Here is a 13,065-nt window from a genome sequence, read left to right on the forward strand (position 1 = left end):
ATAACATTTTTCTAAAATTTTCAATTAAACGAGAAGATATTTATGGGAAAGAAGGAGAAAGGGGTTAGCAGACTCGACACGGAAAAAACTTCGAGAGAACGCCTGAAATTTCAGAAAGGAGAGACGTCGCTAAAAAAAACAAAGGAGAGGCGAAAAATCAAATGAGTAAGAGGAATTAATCAAATTATCAAATTAAACGGGAAAACGAGAGAAAGAAAACTTGACCAAACATCGCTGGTCAAACCAGAGCAACACCGCACTGCCTATAAATGCTCGCCACTACCGCAAACTGACACCAAGAAGGCAGGGGCACCAGTTCAGGACACTCGCCCGCTCTCCAGTTGCCAGATCTCCAGCCCCAGGAGCTCCGAAGCAGCCTCTCCAATGGCGGTCAAGGTCTATGTCGTGTAAGCATCCGCACCACAGTCTTCTTCTACCTAGGTCCACATCCTAAATTAACTGATTTTCTCGGTCTTGTTCGGTGTATCCCTGTCCGAAGATTGGCCTTCTTCTTTTTTCCCCTATGGATTACGATATTTCGACAATCTCAAAACCCATCCTAATTTACGCATTTGGAGTAATTCCCGAGATTAAGTATCACTTATAGTCAGTTAGATGCCGCACGGCTCTGGTTTTTTATTCCTTTGTTCGTCGGTAAGATCAGTAGATTGGCAGATGTGATTTCGTCAGTGCGCGCGGACGATTTGATTGCGACAGGGAGAAAATGAGTCGGAGGAAAAATCGGACTCCTAATAATTCTACAGTGTTGATTTTAGGTGCCAGGGTCTCAATCATGGCGGTAGGTTTCAGTCCCTGATGGAATTGATGCGTCAATAGTGGTGGGCTCCGGCGCTAATTGTGCTGCCCTCTTTCAATGCTTTTTTAATGCGCACCCGGGCGATTCTGCCCCAATTTTATAGTTCCACTGATTGGCCCCCGAATTTAGTGTCTCACTGGCATTCATGTATGCTATTCTGTTTTTGTATGAGCTAAAGGCCAACTGATAAACAGTACCAAACCACAAGAACAGGAATTTATAGACTTCTGATATTTGCGAGTTCTTTGGCTCCAAATTCATTGCTTCAGTCGCATGATGAACTGAAATGTGAAGTCCAAACGAATCATATGTTTGAGTGAATGATTTTTCAGAAAGAAGTGATATCCTCTGCCCCTCTGATGAATAACAATTTAATTTCAAACAGCGTTTGTATTCTTTTTTTACCATGTTATGTCCCATTTTCAAGTAATTAATTAAATTATTTCAGCAGACAACTGACTGGTTTAGCACTATCTGATGGAAGCTTTTCTATGGCCTGCCTAATGCAAGTTCAGATCTTAGAACTATGTGTATAGATTATTTCTGACCTGGACTTTTAACTACCAACTATGGAACTCAGGAACCCTGCAGTTTGGAACATTTGGATATTTTAATGCATATTTACACCTGACAACACATTCAAATAATTTAAATTTTATTTGTTTTGTCACTTCCTTGAGCTTATTAGTCTTATCTATGATGTACTTTTGTGGTTCCACTACAGGCATGTTATTTAATGTTCTCTTGAATGATAGAAAAGTGAAAGAGATATTCTGGGAAATATGTTTCCTTCCTCGTCATCAGTTCCGGCAAATAACAAAATTTTGATCGGTGCTTTGCATGCACATGTCTTGTTCTCTTTTTGTAGATATCTTTCCGTTAATTGCAAATTAAGGCAAAGGTGTAGAGCTTGCTTCCAAGTAATTGAATTGTATAGTATGAGTGATGATTATATGAACATAGGCACTATAAATGTTAGCAATCATTATGCTTATCTTTAAGGAGAAAGATAGAAAAACAACGATATGTGCGGACTATAAAATTCTCAAAGGATGCACAAATAAATATGTCAAATTGAACAATAACGTTATACACTCCTACTTTCATAGAGAAAATTTGTAAAATGCACTGTTGATTCTTCCACAGGTACTACTCCATGTATGGACATGTCGCTAAACTAGCTGATGAGATAAAGAAAGGTGTGTCGTCAGTTGAAGGCGTCGAAGCTAAAATATGGCAGGTTCGTCCCTGTCATCTCGCGTTTTAACTCACCACATTATAAATTGTATTTAGACCAATCATTTGAAAAATAATAATATGCATTTAGACCCCCCAGAAACCAGTCTGGCTATGTTGCCTTCAAGAATAGTGTACTAAGTTGTTCGAATTCTTATGTGGAAAATTAATACTGAGTGCAGTTTTTACATACATCACTCTTCCTCCATTGTTGTGCTGATCTTATATCACTCTTACCATCTGAAAGGTCCCTGAAACTCTCCCCGAGGAAGTACTTGGAAAGATGGGTGCACCTCCCAAGCTTGATGCCCCAATCATCACACCACAAGAACTTGCGGAGGCAGATGGGATCCTCTTTGGTTTTCCTACAAGGTTTGGTATGATGGCTGCACAAATGAAGGCTTTCTTTGATGCAACCGGTGGCCTGTGGAGGGAGCAGAGTCTTGCAGGCAAACCTGCAGGCATCTTCTTCAGCACTGGTACTCAGGGTGGCGGGCAGGAGACTACAGCGTAAGTGTCATTCAGCATTGTCGTGTTTAAAAAGAGAAGCCTCATAATGAAACATCATCATAAATTGACATTTTTATCATTTCTCTTCGCGCTTCTCCCCTCAGATTGACAACGGTAACCCAGTTGACTCACCACGGCATGGTGTTCGTTCCCGTCGGGTACACCTTCGGTGCCAAGCTGTTCGACATGGACAAAGTTCAGGGTGGCAGCCCGTACGGCGCAGGCACATTTGCCGCCGATGGTTCGAGGTGGCCATCTGAGATGGAGCTGGAGCACGCCTTCCACCAGGGCCAGTACTTTGCGAGCATCGCGAAGAAACTCAAGGGATCTGCTTGACCTCTGCTGTCTGCACATATCGTAAAAAGGCATTTACATGAGCTCCACCATATTGTCAATAGTTTGTTCCCTTATTTTGTGGTGTTTAAAAATTTGTGTGTCTCTGTGGAACTTCTATTGCGGCGTGCGTGATATATGTGCTTTGATAGATTGGTTATAGTTTGGAGTTCGTGTGCTTACCATCATGTTTATATATAATAGATTGTCAATGGTTGTTTTGGCTGTCACTCGTGGGCATAGCAGTACTGTTCTATCTTTTTTTTTTTTTTGAGAAACTACTGTTCTATCTTAGGCCATCCTAGACTATAGTTGGACAAGACTCTGTCCGATGCCATAAGATCAACACCCTGGAAATGGGCTAAGGTGGGCTGACTCTGCAGGCTACTACAGCCGTGACTTTGCTTCTGTGAACCCCCGATAAAAACGGACAACTTAGATTCACATATTTTATTTATCTTACAGTATTTCACATTATTCAAACACACTGAACACAAAACAAGAATAGAAATAAAATTGAAAACATGAAATATTACCCAGGTCGTTGATCTAAAATTGGAAGACTCGTGGAGGGCTAAGTCAATGACTCAGCGAACCAACAACCTAGATTTAGCGGAGCTTGGGCCAAACCGTAGGAGGGGCAAAGTGGCAGAGCTTGGGCAAACCATACAAGGGGCAAATGGGCTGGGGGCGACCTAAAGCAGTAGGATACCTGGTAGTCATATGTTTGTCTCAAAGATTAAGCCATGCATGTGCAAGTATGAATCAATTTGAACTGTGAAACTGCGAATGGCTCATTAAATCAGCTATAGTTTATTTGATGGTACGTGCTACTTGGATAACCGTAGTAATTCTAGAGCTAATACGTGCAACAAACCCCGACTTCTAGGAGGGGCGCATTTATTAGATAAAAGGCTGACGCGGGCTCTGCTCGCTGATCCAATAATTCATGATAACTCGACGGATCGCACGGCCTTCGTGCCGGCGACGCATCATTCAAATTTCTGCCCTATCAACTTTCGATGATAGGATAGGGGAGGGGCAAATGGGCTGGGGACGACCTAAAGCAGTAGGAGGGGCAAATGGGCTGGAGGGTGGCATAAAGCAGGCTTTTGCTATATTTCAATGTTTCCATTTACTGAGGATTAGTATGAGAAAATCGCATGGGCTGGGGGTGGGGGGAGGCTGCAGTGGCCCATATTGGCCTCCACTAAGCTCCGAATCAAAAGCGGCTAGAAATACACATGCTTCAACGGAACACTGTGGTGCTAGCTTAAACCGCTAGTCTATTCAGGGTTTAGGATTGTACTTCTAACTCGTAAATTAAATGGAGTCAAATAATTTGAGTTTTAAAGAACATATGGTTTGGTGTAAAAATAACATTTCTTCAACACCATATCATATGATTTGCCATATTGTCATGATCATTTATCTCGGATACCGACAGTTATATTCGCATGTCGTTGCTTACGAGAAAGACGCTACTAGTGAACCTATAAACCCAGCCCAATTTTCCACAAACAATGTTAAAAAAATCCACGAACAAAAACCACCACTTTACTTCTACATGTACTTATATTCTCCACAATTAGTTATTCTGAAAATACAAAAGCACTTAGAACCATATGATACGCTCACAACTTGTTGCAACTAGGAAAATTGGTGAGATTGACAACCTTAATATATTTGTTGGTGACGCAAGAAAGTTTCTAATTGTGTGCAGGGGTGGGCTTGGAAATATTTGATTCCACACAATGACACATTAGTTCTCATGGAGGAACATTTACCACTTGGCGGGCCAACAAATACTGCCAAGCAACAGTACGCTGGAGCAACAATCACTTTTGCACCGTTGCGAGGGAATCAACATTTGATTCCATAGATTTTGCATTACAATTATTTATCTTCATTGTTATTTAATTTTCTTAGTTGCTTTTATTTATCATAGTTTACTTTTTTCACTTCTTAAATATCAAAAACAACAAAAATAATTTTATTACAACACGTAGTAGTTTCCCCTCTCCCCCGGATCCGTGGGTGGCGCGGGCGCCCAGATCCGCGGAGGTGCGGCCCCCACTTTGGCCCACGACGGCGCGGTGTCCCAGCAGCGGCGCCTGCGGTGGTGCCGATGGGAATCGGCCGACTGCACAGGGGCGCCGGTGACCGGGTCGGCGACCCCATGGCTTGGTGGCGGCGCGCCCGTTGGTCCGACCAGTTCCGGCACATCCTAGATCTGGTGACTACCGGACGACATGGGGGGTGGCGGCGGCCCGGCGTGGCCGGCGATCTGGACGCGGTGGTGCCGGCGGTTCACTGGTCTGCCGGAGCTCCAGGGGTATCATCGTCCTGACTCGATCTTCTCCGGTTCATGCTAGCTCCGGTACAGGGAGACTGTCATCATCTCTCGGTGCTGTCTGCATGGATCTGACAGCGGCGGCTGGATCCTTTTGGTCTAGTCTCCGACAGAGAAGGCGGCGGTTCGTGCACAAGAAGCTGGATGGAGTTCTTCGAATAGATCTGGGTGAAAACCTGCTCTTGGCTAGATGCCAAAGCCGATGGTGGTGGCGCTCTACGGTGTCGTTCCCTTCTTGAAGGCATCGCCGTGAAGAAGTTCTAGACTACTATCTGCTACCTCCGGGGAAACCCTATATCGATAGATTAGAAGACGATGGTGCAATCGTGTCGTTTCCCTCTTGGGGGGCTCTTTCTTGGAGGTGTACGCGGGCTCAAGGGACCAGTGGACGACGTCTTTGGTGGAGCGGTGCTTCGTCATACACATTGATGGTGACAAATCTCGATGGCATGGCGCCCTGGAGATTAGGCGTCTGATGTGCGATGATGGACTCGTGCAGGAGGCTGACGCTGTCTGGCGTCGTGGTGGCGTCGACGGTAGCTAGACCGGGCAAGGTAGATGCAACAGTACAGCTCTGAAGATGGATTGGTGGCAGGTGGCGGCAGCGGCCTCTGAGTGTGTGCCGGACCGGTGGGTGCCCCATACCCGGTAGGCGTCCTGGTTGGGGTCTCAGGTCTTAGATGTTAGGTTTGGTTGTGAGGTCTGTTTGATATTAGGTCCAGACTATCAGCATCCCTTCATCAACTCGATATGAGTAGCGACATATATTGCCTAAACGGTGTCTTTAGTCTTACTGTTGTATTGCTTTGTAAGGTCTTGTATGAATAATTAATAAAGTGGCTGCATGCATCGTCCAGATGCAAAGGCCGGGGGTCTTCCTCCTTTAAAAAAACGTAGTAGTTTCCTTTTACTTAGATACAATGAGTATTTCTGGTGAAAATACTAAGTTGTGTGACTTGGCAACCACAAATAATGATGACTTCATGATACATCCATTACTCTACTTGAAACTAAGGTTGGTTCCTTTGAAATTAGTTGTGCTTCGTTGAACTTATTAGTAATGAAAGAACTATTTGCTGGAACTTTTAATAAAGATGGTGCTAATCATTTGCATGATTTTGTTGAATTTTATGATGTGCAGAACTATAAAGAAGTTGCGGCTGATTATGTCAAGCTAAAAACTTTTCCTTTTTTTCATTAAGAGCAACGTAAATGTAGTATTGAATTCATGGAACAAACACTACTGGGAAACTGCTTATAAGTGGACTCTCACCGGTGGCAGGCAAGTGTCCAGTTACGGGCGAGAAAACCTGCCTGCGACTGCTACCAGCTTACAAGTGGAGGTCTACAAGGGGCAACCACCACTGTTTTTTTTTTGAGACAACACACGAAGCTTTTTATTGATTCGTCACAATGTTTACAGGGACGAAAGAAAGATCTCCGGGATGGCCTAACCATACACGGCGGCCACCCCCGAGAGATAAAGCATGCTTCGCTAAGTTGTGAGCTTCATAATTTGAGCTCCTAAACTCATGGCTAAACCTACACATATCAAAAGTTGCAGAATGGCTTAATATTTCATGCACAATAGCACCATATGGAGATGCGTCCTCCTTTTTCAGAGAGTCTACTGCCTTCTTGCAAATCGATGCAACATGAATGCGCCTTTGGTACAAGTCCTCCGCAAGTGCAAGGCCTTCTCTGATCGCCATGGCCTCCAGCGTTTCCGGGTCCCCAATATGCTCTATGATCAGCGCCGAAGCTCCCAAAAACAGACCATCTGAACTTCTGCAGATTGCACCCACAGCCCCGGAACGGGCTTGCCTTGGTGCGGCCGCGTCCACATTGATCTTCACGCATCCCGTGGCCGGAGCCTGCCACTGGGTTGGTCTTGCAGCTTTGACTACGGTCCTCCGAGGTTCACTTGCCTTAATATATCTCAAGTCATCAAGAAAGCTTGTGATAAATCCATAAGTAGATTGCGGTGATTGGAAGATGTCCTCATAGATCGCTTTCCTCCGGTGATTGGAAGATGCAACCACCACTGGTAATATGGTCCTTGGTTAGCCATGGGCCAAGCATTACTAGTGGTGAGTACGTAGAAAGACCTGTCAGTATCTATGATAGCAATGGCGGACCCTTTTCCACGTCTGCCACAACTAATATGGGCCCCAATCTGGCCCAATTAGCCATGGAGCAAGCGTTGCCATCAATGGTCCCCTAGAATAGCCAAACACCGATATACTATTTAGACATTTTTTTTTGTTTTGTGTATATTTTTTGGTTTTTGTGTTTTTATGGCATTGTACGAAAAAGGATTTAAAATTTATAGTTCAAATTTTGCTATATTTCAGACATTCTATGATTAAAATTGTATTTAAATGAATATAATTCAAACTTTAGTTGCAAGTACATTAAAAAGATCAAAATTGGAAGAAATATCATAAATAAGGTAGTTAGCATATATTTAGGTCATGTGGAACAAATGTTTGGTAAATTGAAACATGTGCGTGTGAAAATTCAAACACAAACTTGTAAGTGCAACTATCCCTAGGTGGTTTTGGTAATTCATAACAACATATAGCTCATTGAGCTAATGCTATTCCAAGATGATTATTTCAGGAAAGCTCAATGATTGGCATGGCATGGATGTGAAAGTGGAACCCTCAAAATGCTAAGGACAAAGGATTGGCTCAAGCTCAAAAGCTCAAGACTCTTCATTTTATATTTTAGTGATCCAAGATCACATTGAGTCTTTAGGAAAAGCCAATACTATCAAGGAGGGATGAGGTGTTGCTTAATGAGCCTCTTGCTTCATGTGCTTAGTGATATGCTCCAAAACCCTCAACTACTTTTCCATATCCACATATGACCTAAACCCCAAGCCAAACTCGGTCCTACCGATTCTTCCTATCCGGCGCCACCGAGTTTCACTTGTCATTAGCCACTGCCAAACCCTAGCAATTCGGTCCTACCGATAAGGATCTCGGTCTCACCGAGATGGGGTTGCAAACTCTCTGTTTCCCTTTCGTAACTTTTCGGTCTCACCGAAAGAGCGAATCGGTCCCACCGAGATTGCAATGTAAACTCAGTGTTTCCCCTTTGTAACTTTTCGGTCTCACCGAGTTCCACTCGGTCTCACCAAAAGAGCAAATCGGTCCCACCGAGTTTGCCTGACCAACTCTCTGGTTAGCTAATTACCAAATTCGGTCTCACCGAGTTTGTGTAATCGGTCTCACCGAGATTACGCTATGCCCAAACCCTAACCGAATCGGTCCTACCGAGTTGCATGTCAGTCCCACCAAAAATCTCTAACGGTCACTAGGTTTACATTTTCGGTCCGACCGAGTTTATTGATTCGGTCCCACCAAGATTGGAAAACTATGTAACGGTTGGATTTTGTGTGGAGGCTATATATACCCCTCCACCTCTTTCTCATTCAGTGAGAGAGCTATCAGAACACACACACCATTCCAACTCATATATTCTGAGAGAGGACCACCTACTCATGTGTTGAGATCAAGACATTCCATTCCTACCATATGAATCTTGTTCTCCAGCCTTCCCAAGTTGCTTTCCACAAAAACCCTCTTTCCACCAAATCCAAATCCTATGAGAGAGAGTTGAGTGTTGGGGAGACTATCATTTGAAGCACAAGAGCAAGTAGTTCATTACCTACACACCATTTGTTACTTCTTGGAGAGTGGTGTCTCCTAGACTGGCTAGGTGTCACTTGGGAGCCTCCGACAAGATTGTGGAGTTGAACCAAGGAGTTTGTAAGGGCAAGGAGATCGCCTACTTTGTGAAGATCTACCGCTAGTGAGGCAAGTCCTTCGTGGGCGATGGCCATGGTGGGATAGGCAAGGTTGCTTCTTCGTGGACCCTTTGTGGGTGGTTGATTCTTCATGGACCCTTCGTGGGTGGAGCCCTGTGTGGACTCGCGCAACCGTTACCCTTGGGTGGAGCCCTGTGTGGACTCGCGCAACCGTTACCCTTCGTGGGTTGAAGTCTCCATCAACGTGGATGTAGGATAGCACCACCTATCCGAACCACGGGAAAAACATCCGTGTCTCCAATTGCATTTGAAATCTCCAAACCCTTCCCTTTACATTCTTGCAAGTTGCATGCTTTACTTTCCGCTGCCTATATACTCTTTGCATGCTTGCTTGAATTATGTGATGATTGCTTGACTTGTCCTAAATTATCTAAAATCTGCCAAGAACTAAAATTGGGAAAAGGTTAAGTTTTTATTTGGTCAAGTAGTCTAATCACCCCCCTCTAGACATACTTTCGATCCTACAAGTGGTATCAGAGCTTTGGTCTCCATTTGCTTGATCTCCATAGCTTTTGGTGGTCATAGCCTTGGTTTCACAACCTAGGAGAGTATGGCGTCTAGCGAGGGAAATTATCACCGTAGAGGTCCTTACTTTGATGGTACTAGTTTTGCTAGTTGGAAGCATAAAATGAAAATGCATATTCTTGGACATAACCCCGCCGTTTGGGCTATTGTGTGTGTTGGTTTGCAAGGTGACTTCTTTGATGGGAGAGAACCAAACCGTGAAGCTACCGCAGATGAGTTGAAGATGTTGCAATACAATTCTCAAGCTTGTGATATTCTCTTCAACGGATTGTGCCCCGAAGAATTCAACAAAATCAGCCGCCTTGAGAATGCAAAGGAAATTTGGGACACTTTGATTGATATGCACGAAGGTACCGACTCCATCAAGGAATCCAAGTTGGATGTGCTTCAAAGCCAACTTGACAAGTTCAAGATGAAGGATGGTGAAGGTGTCGCTGAGATGTACTCTAGGCTTGCTCTCATCACAAATGAGATTGCCGGCTTAGGAAGTGAAGAGATGACCGATAAATTCATCATCAAGAAGATCCTAAGAGCCTTGGATGGAAAATATGATACCGTGTGCACATTGATCCAAATGATGCCCAATTACAAAGATCTCAAGCCAACGGAGGTGATTGGAAGAATTGTTGCTCCTGAGATGTCACTTAAGGATAAAGAGGAACTTCACAACAAATCAAGTGGTGCCTATAAAGCCTCATGTGAAGCCCCTACATCATCAAGTGAAAAACAAGACTTCAATGAAGAATTGAGCTTAATGGTGAAGAACTTCAACAAGTTCTACAAGACTAGAAGCAAAGATAGAAGCTCCAAGTCAAGGTCCTACAATGACAAAAGATCTTCTAGTCGAGAGCGAAACTGTTACAATTGTGGAAGACCCAGACACTATTCCAATGAGTGTACGGCTCCCTACAAGAGAAGAGAAGATTCTCCAAAAAGAAGAAGCAAAGGATCACCACCAAGAGAGAGAAGGAGTAGAGATGATCGTTATGAACGAAGATACTCACGGAGAAGCAAGGATTCGGAAAGGAAGGAAAAATCATCAAGGAGCTACACAAGATGAAGACATCAAGCTCATGTTGGTGAATGGGTATCCGGCTCCGACTCTGACAGCCACTCCGAGAGAAGTTATCACTCTGACTCCGAAGATACTCAAGATGAAGGTGTTGCCGGTCTAGCACTTGTGTCAACCAACTCCTACGACATATTTGACTCACCAAATGAAGGAATTGGAAGATGCTTCATGGCCAAAGGTCCTAAGGTAACACACCCCGAGTATGTTGATTTCAATAGTGATGAAGATGACTTGTTAGGTGATGATTTGCTTGGTGACAACTCTAGTGATGAATACTATGATGAAAGACCAATTAATCATGCTAATCAAGATAAAACGAATGACAATGATAAGGAGAAGATTGAGGCTCTAACTAAAGAACTAAAAACTCTTAAGTTAGCTCATGACACTATCTTCGAAGATCATCGAGAACTTTTAAGAGCTCATGAGAAACTACGCTTTGAAAAACTCAATCTTGAGCAAGAGCATGAGTTCTTAAAGGCAATCAATGATGATCTCCGCAAGAAAAGTTCTTCTTACATTGCCAAGCGTTTACTCTTATCCACTTACATGCCTCAAGTCAAGTCTAACAAGAAAGATTCTTCCTCTAGTAGTAACAATGATCATGCTAAACTCAATATTGTTGCTTCTAGTAGTTCTCTTGATTCCACTAATGATTCTCTTAGCCAAGTTACACTTGAGCAAGAAAATAGCTTATTGAAGGGAATTATAGAGAAAGGAGTGTACAAAAGCCTTGCCGGGAGTAAGCAATTCGAGGAAATTGTGCGCAAGCAAGGAATGCACCGGAAGAATCAAGGTGTTGGTTTTGAACGAAAGTTCAATGCCAATGGAGTTGAATGGGAAGAATATCAATACCCCAAGACAAAGTTTGTCCCTCAACAAGAGAAGTATACTTCTTTCAAGGGGACACAAGCTCAAGATGATCTTCCACCACAAGACTACGAGCAAAAAGGCAAGGACAAGCTTCAAGAGGAAATTGATGCATTTGAAGAAGCTCCTAAGACCTTAGTCAAGTGGATTCCCAAGACTACTTCAAATTCCACTTCATCAAGTACGACTACAACTCCAAGGATTCCCATCAAGATGATGTGGATCCAAAAGAAGAAGAACTAGAGAGTTCTTGAGGGTGACTCCGCCAACATACTTCACTCTTATCATTTTGGCAAGAACAAGTGCAATCAACTTCCATATCTTGCACTAGTTCAAGGAGTCACAAACCCTCTTGTTGGTAAGACAAGGGACAAGGTAACCTAAAAGTTTTCATGGACATCATCTTTTGTGTGCATCACTCTATGTCTATGGATATCCTTGTTTGTTCCTTGTGGAACTAACCCATGTAGGTATTGAAAGTGCAATTCACTCAAATGGATAGCTCCAAGAGATCTACATCAACATTGAGCATCCACATCTTCAATATCTACATGAAGTCATCATCGACAAAACCCAAGGTTAGTTCATCTCTCTTAGGAGGGATATAACATCTAGGGGGAGCTTTACTCTAAGACTTGAGCTAAAGCAACTCTAAACATGTGAACACAACAATGCTTTATGTAAAAGTGGTAACCCCACTTGAGCTTAAACGATGAGTATGACCTATGATCAAGTGTTCTCACTTGACTCCTAAGTCAATATACTCATATATAGATGACCTAGTCATCACAAATTGCTTGATAGATGCTAGAATTGGTTGTGCATGCCTTGCCACATATTTCATTTGCCATCTTATTGTGTGAGCATGCTGGTTGCACAATTTACTCATTCGAGGACATCCACTTGTTGTTTTGATTGTTTGGTTTTATCTTCTTTTGCCAAGTGGATGGACAAGAATGCCTAAGAACCTCCTCTAGCTATCTATGCTTTTCTCGTCTCAAACTCTATTCATGCTGCATCACAAAATTTGATCAAGTCAGATTCGAACCACTCTGTGTGAGGAGCGCTCGGAGTCCCCGATTCGTCATAGACTTAAACTTCCAAAACCTCTTTATGATTCTCGGTCTGACCGATACTCCACTTTCGGTCCTACCGAGATCATTAAGTTGATCTAGGTTTTCGATCTCGTGCAAGCGATTTGAACCTATCGGTCACACCGAGTTTCAATAACTGCACGCAGTTATGAATCTCGGTGCCACCGAGTTGTTCCACTCGGTCACACCGACAGGGTCGGGCTATATATAGTCATGGGTAAAATTTGGAAATTTCTCCGAACCCCTTCGCCCGCGCGATAGCCTACTCTGCCCTCGAGGTCTCCGGATCGTCTTCTCGCCGCCAGCAGCCTCCAATCGCTGGTCTCCATCACCGTCAATGGGAATTCTGCCCCGCTGTTGCCGCCGTAGCAAGTCCACGCCGAACTAGGGTATGGACTTGATCTTTGTGCTATTCCTCAA

The 13,065-nt window shown here is 43.6% G+C and overlaps 1 protein-coding gene across 1 annotated transcript; it reads left to right on the plus strand.

The window, feature by feature from the left end:
• The first annotated feature begins 225 nt into the window (after window positions 1-225).
• LOC123062269 (NAD(P)H dehydrogenase (quinone) FQR1) lies at window positions 226-3,126 on the plus strand. Its single transcript, XM_044485716.1, has 4 exons — window positions 226-407; window positions 1,964-2,057; window positions 2,301-2,563; window positions 2,668-3,126. Exons 1-4 carry the CDS (start codon window positions 385-387, stop codon window positions 2,897-2,899), a joined length of 612 nt encoding a protein of 203 aa, XP_044341651.1. The 5' UTR covers window positions 226-384; the 3' UTR covers window positions 2,900-3,126.
• The last annotated feature ends 9,939 nt before the right edge of the window (window positions 3,127-13,065 follow it).

The sequence above is a fragment of the Triticum aestivum genome, chromosome 3A (assembly GCF_018294505.1).
Source record: "Triticum aestivum cultivar Chinese Spring chromosome 3A, IWGSC CS RefSeq v2.1, whole genome shotgun sequence".
In the NCBI taxonomy this organism is placed as follows: Eukaryota; Viridiplantae; Streptophyta; class Magnoliopsida; order Poales; family Poaceae; genus Triticum; species Triticum aestivum.

What these genes read in the sequence shown, in the direction of transcription:
- LOC123062269 (XM_044485716.1), top strand. Translation starts at nt 385, where the DNA reads ATGGCGGTCAAGGTCTATGTCGT. An exon ending in GCGGTCAAGGTCTATGTCGT is followed by an intron (nt 408 to 1,963) that starts GTAAGCATCCGC and finishes ATTCTTCCACAG; the next exon opens with GTACTACTCCATGTATGGAC. An exon ending in TCGAAGCTAAAATATGGCAG is followed by an intron (nt 2,058 to 2,300) that starts GTTCGTCCCTGT and finishes ACCATCTGAAAG; the next exon opens with GTCCCTGAAACTCTCCCCGA.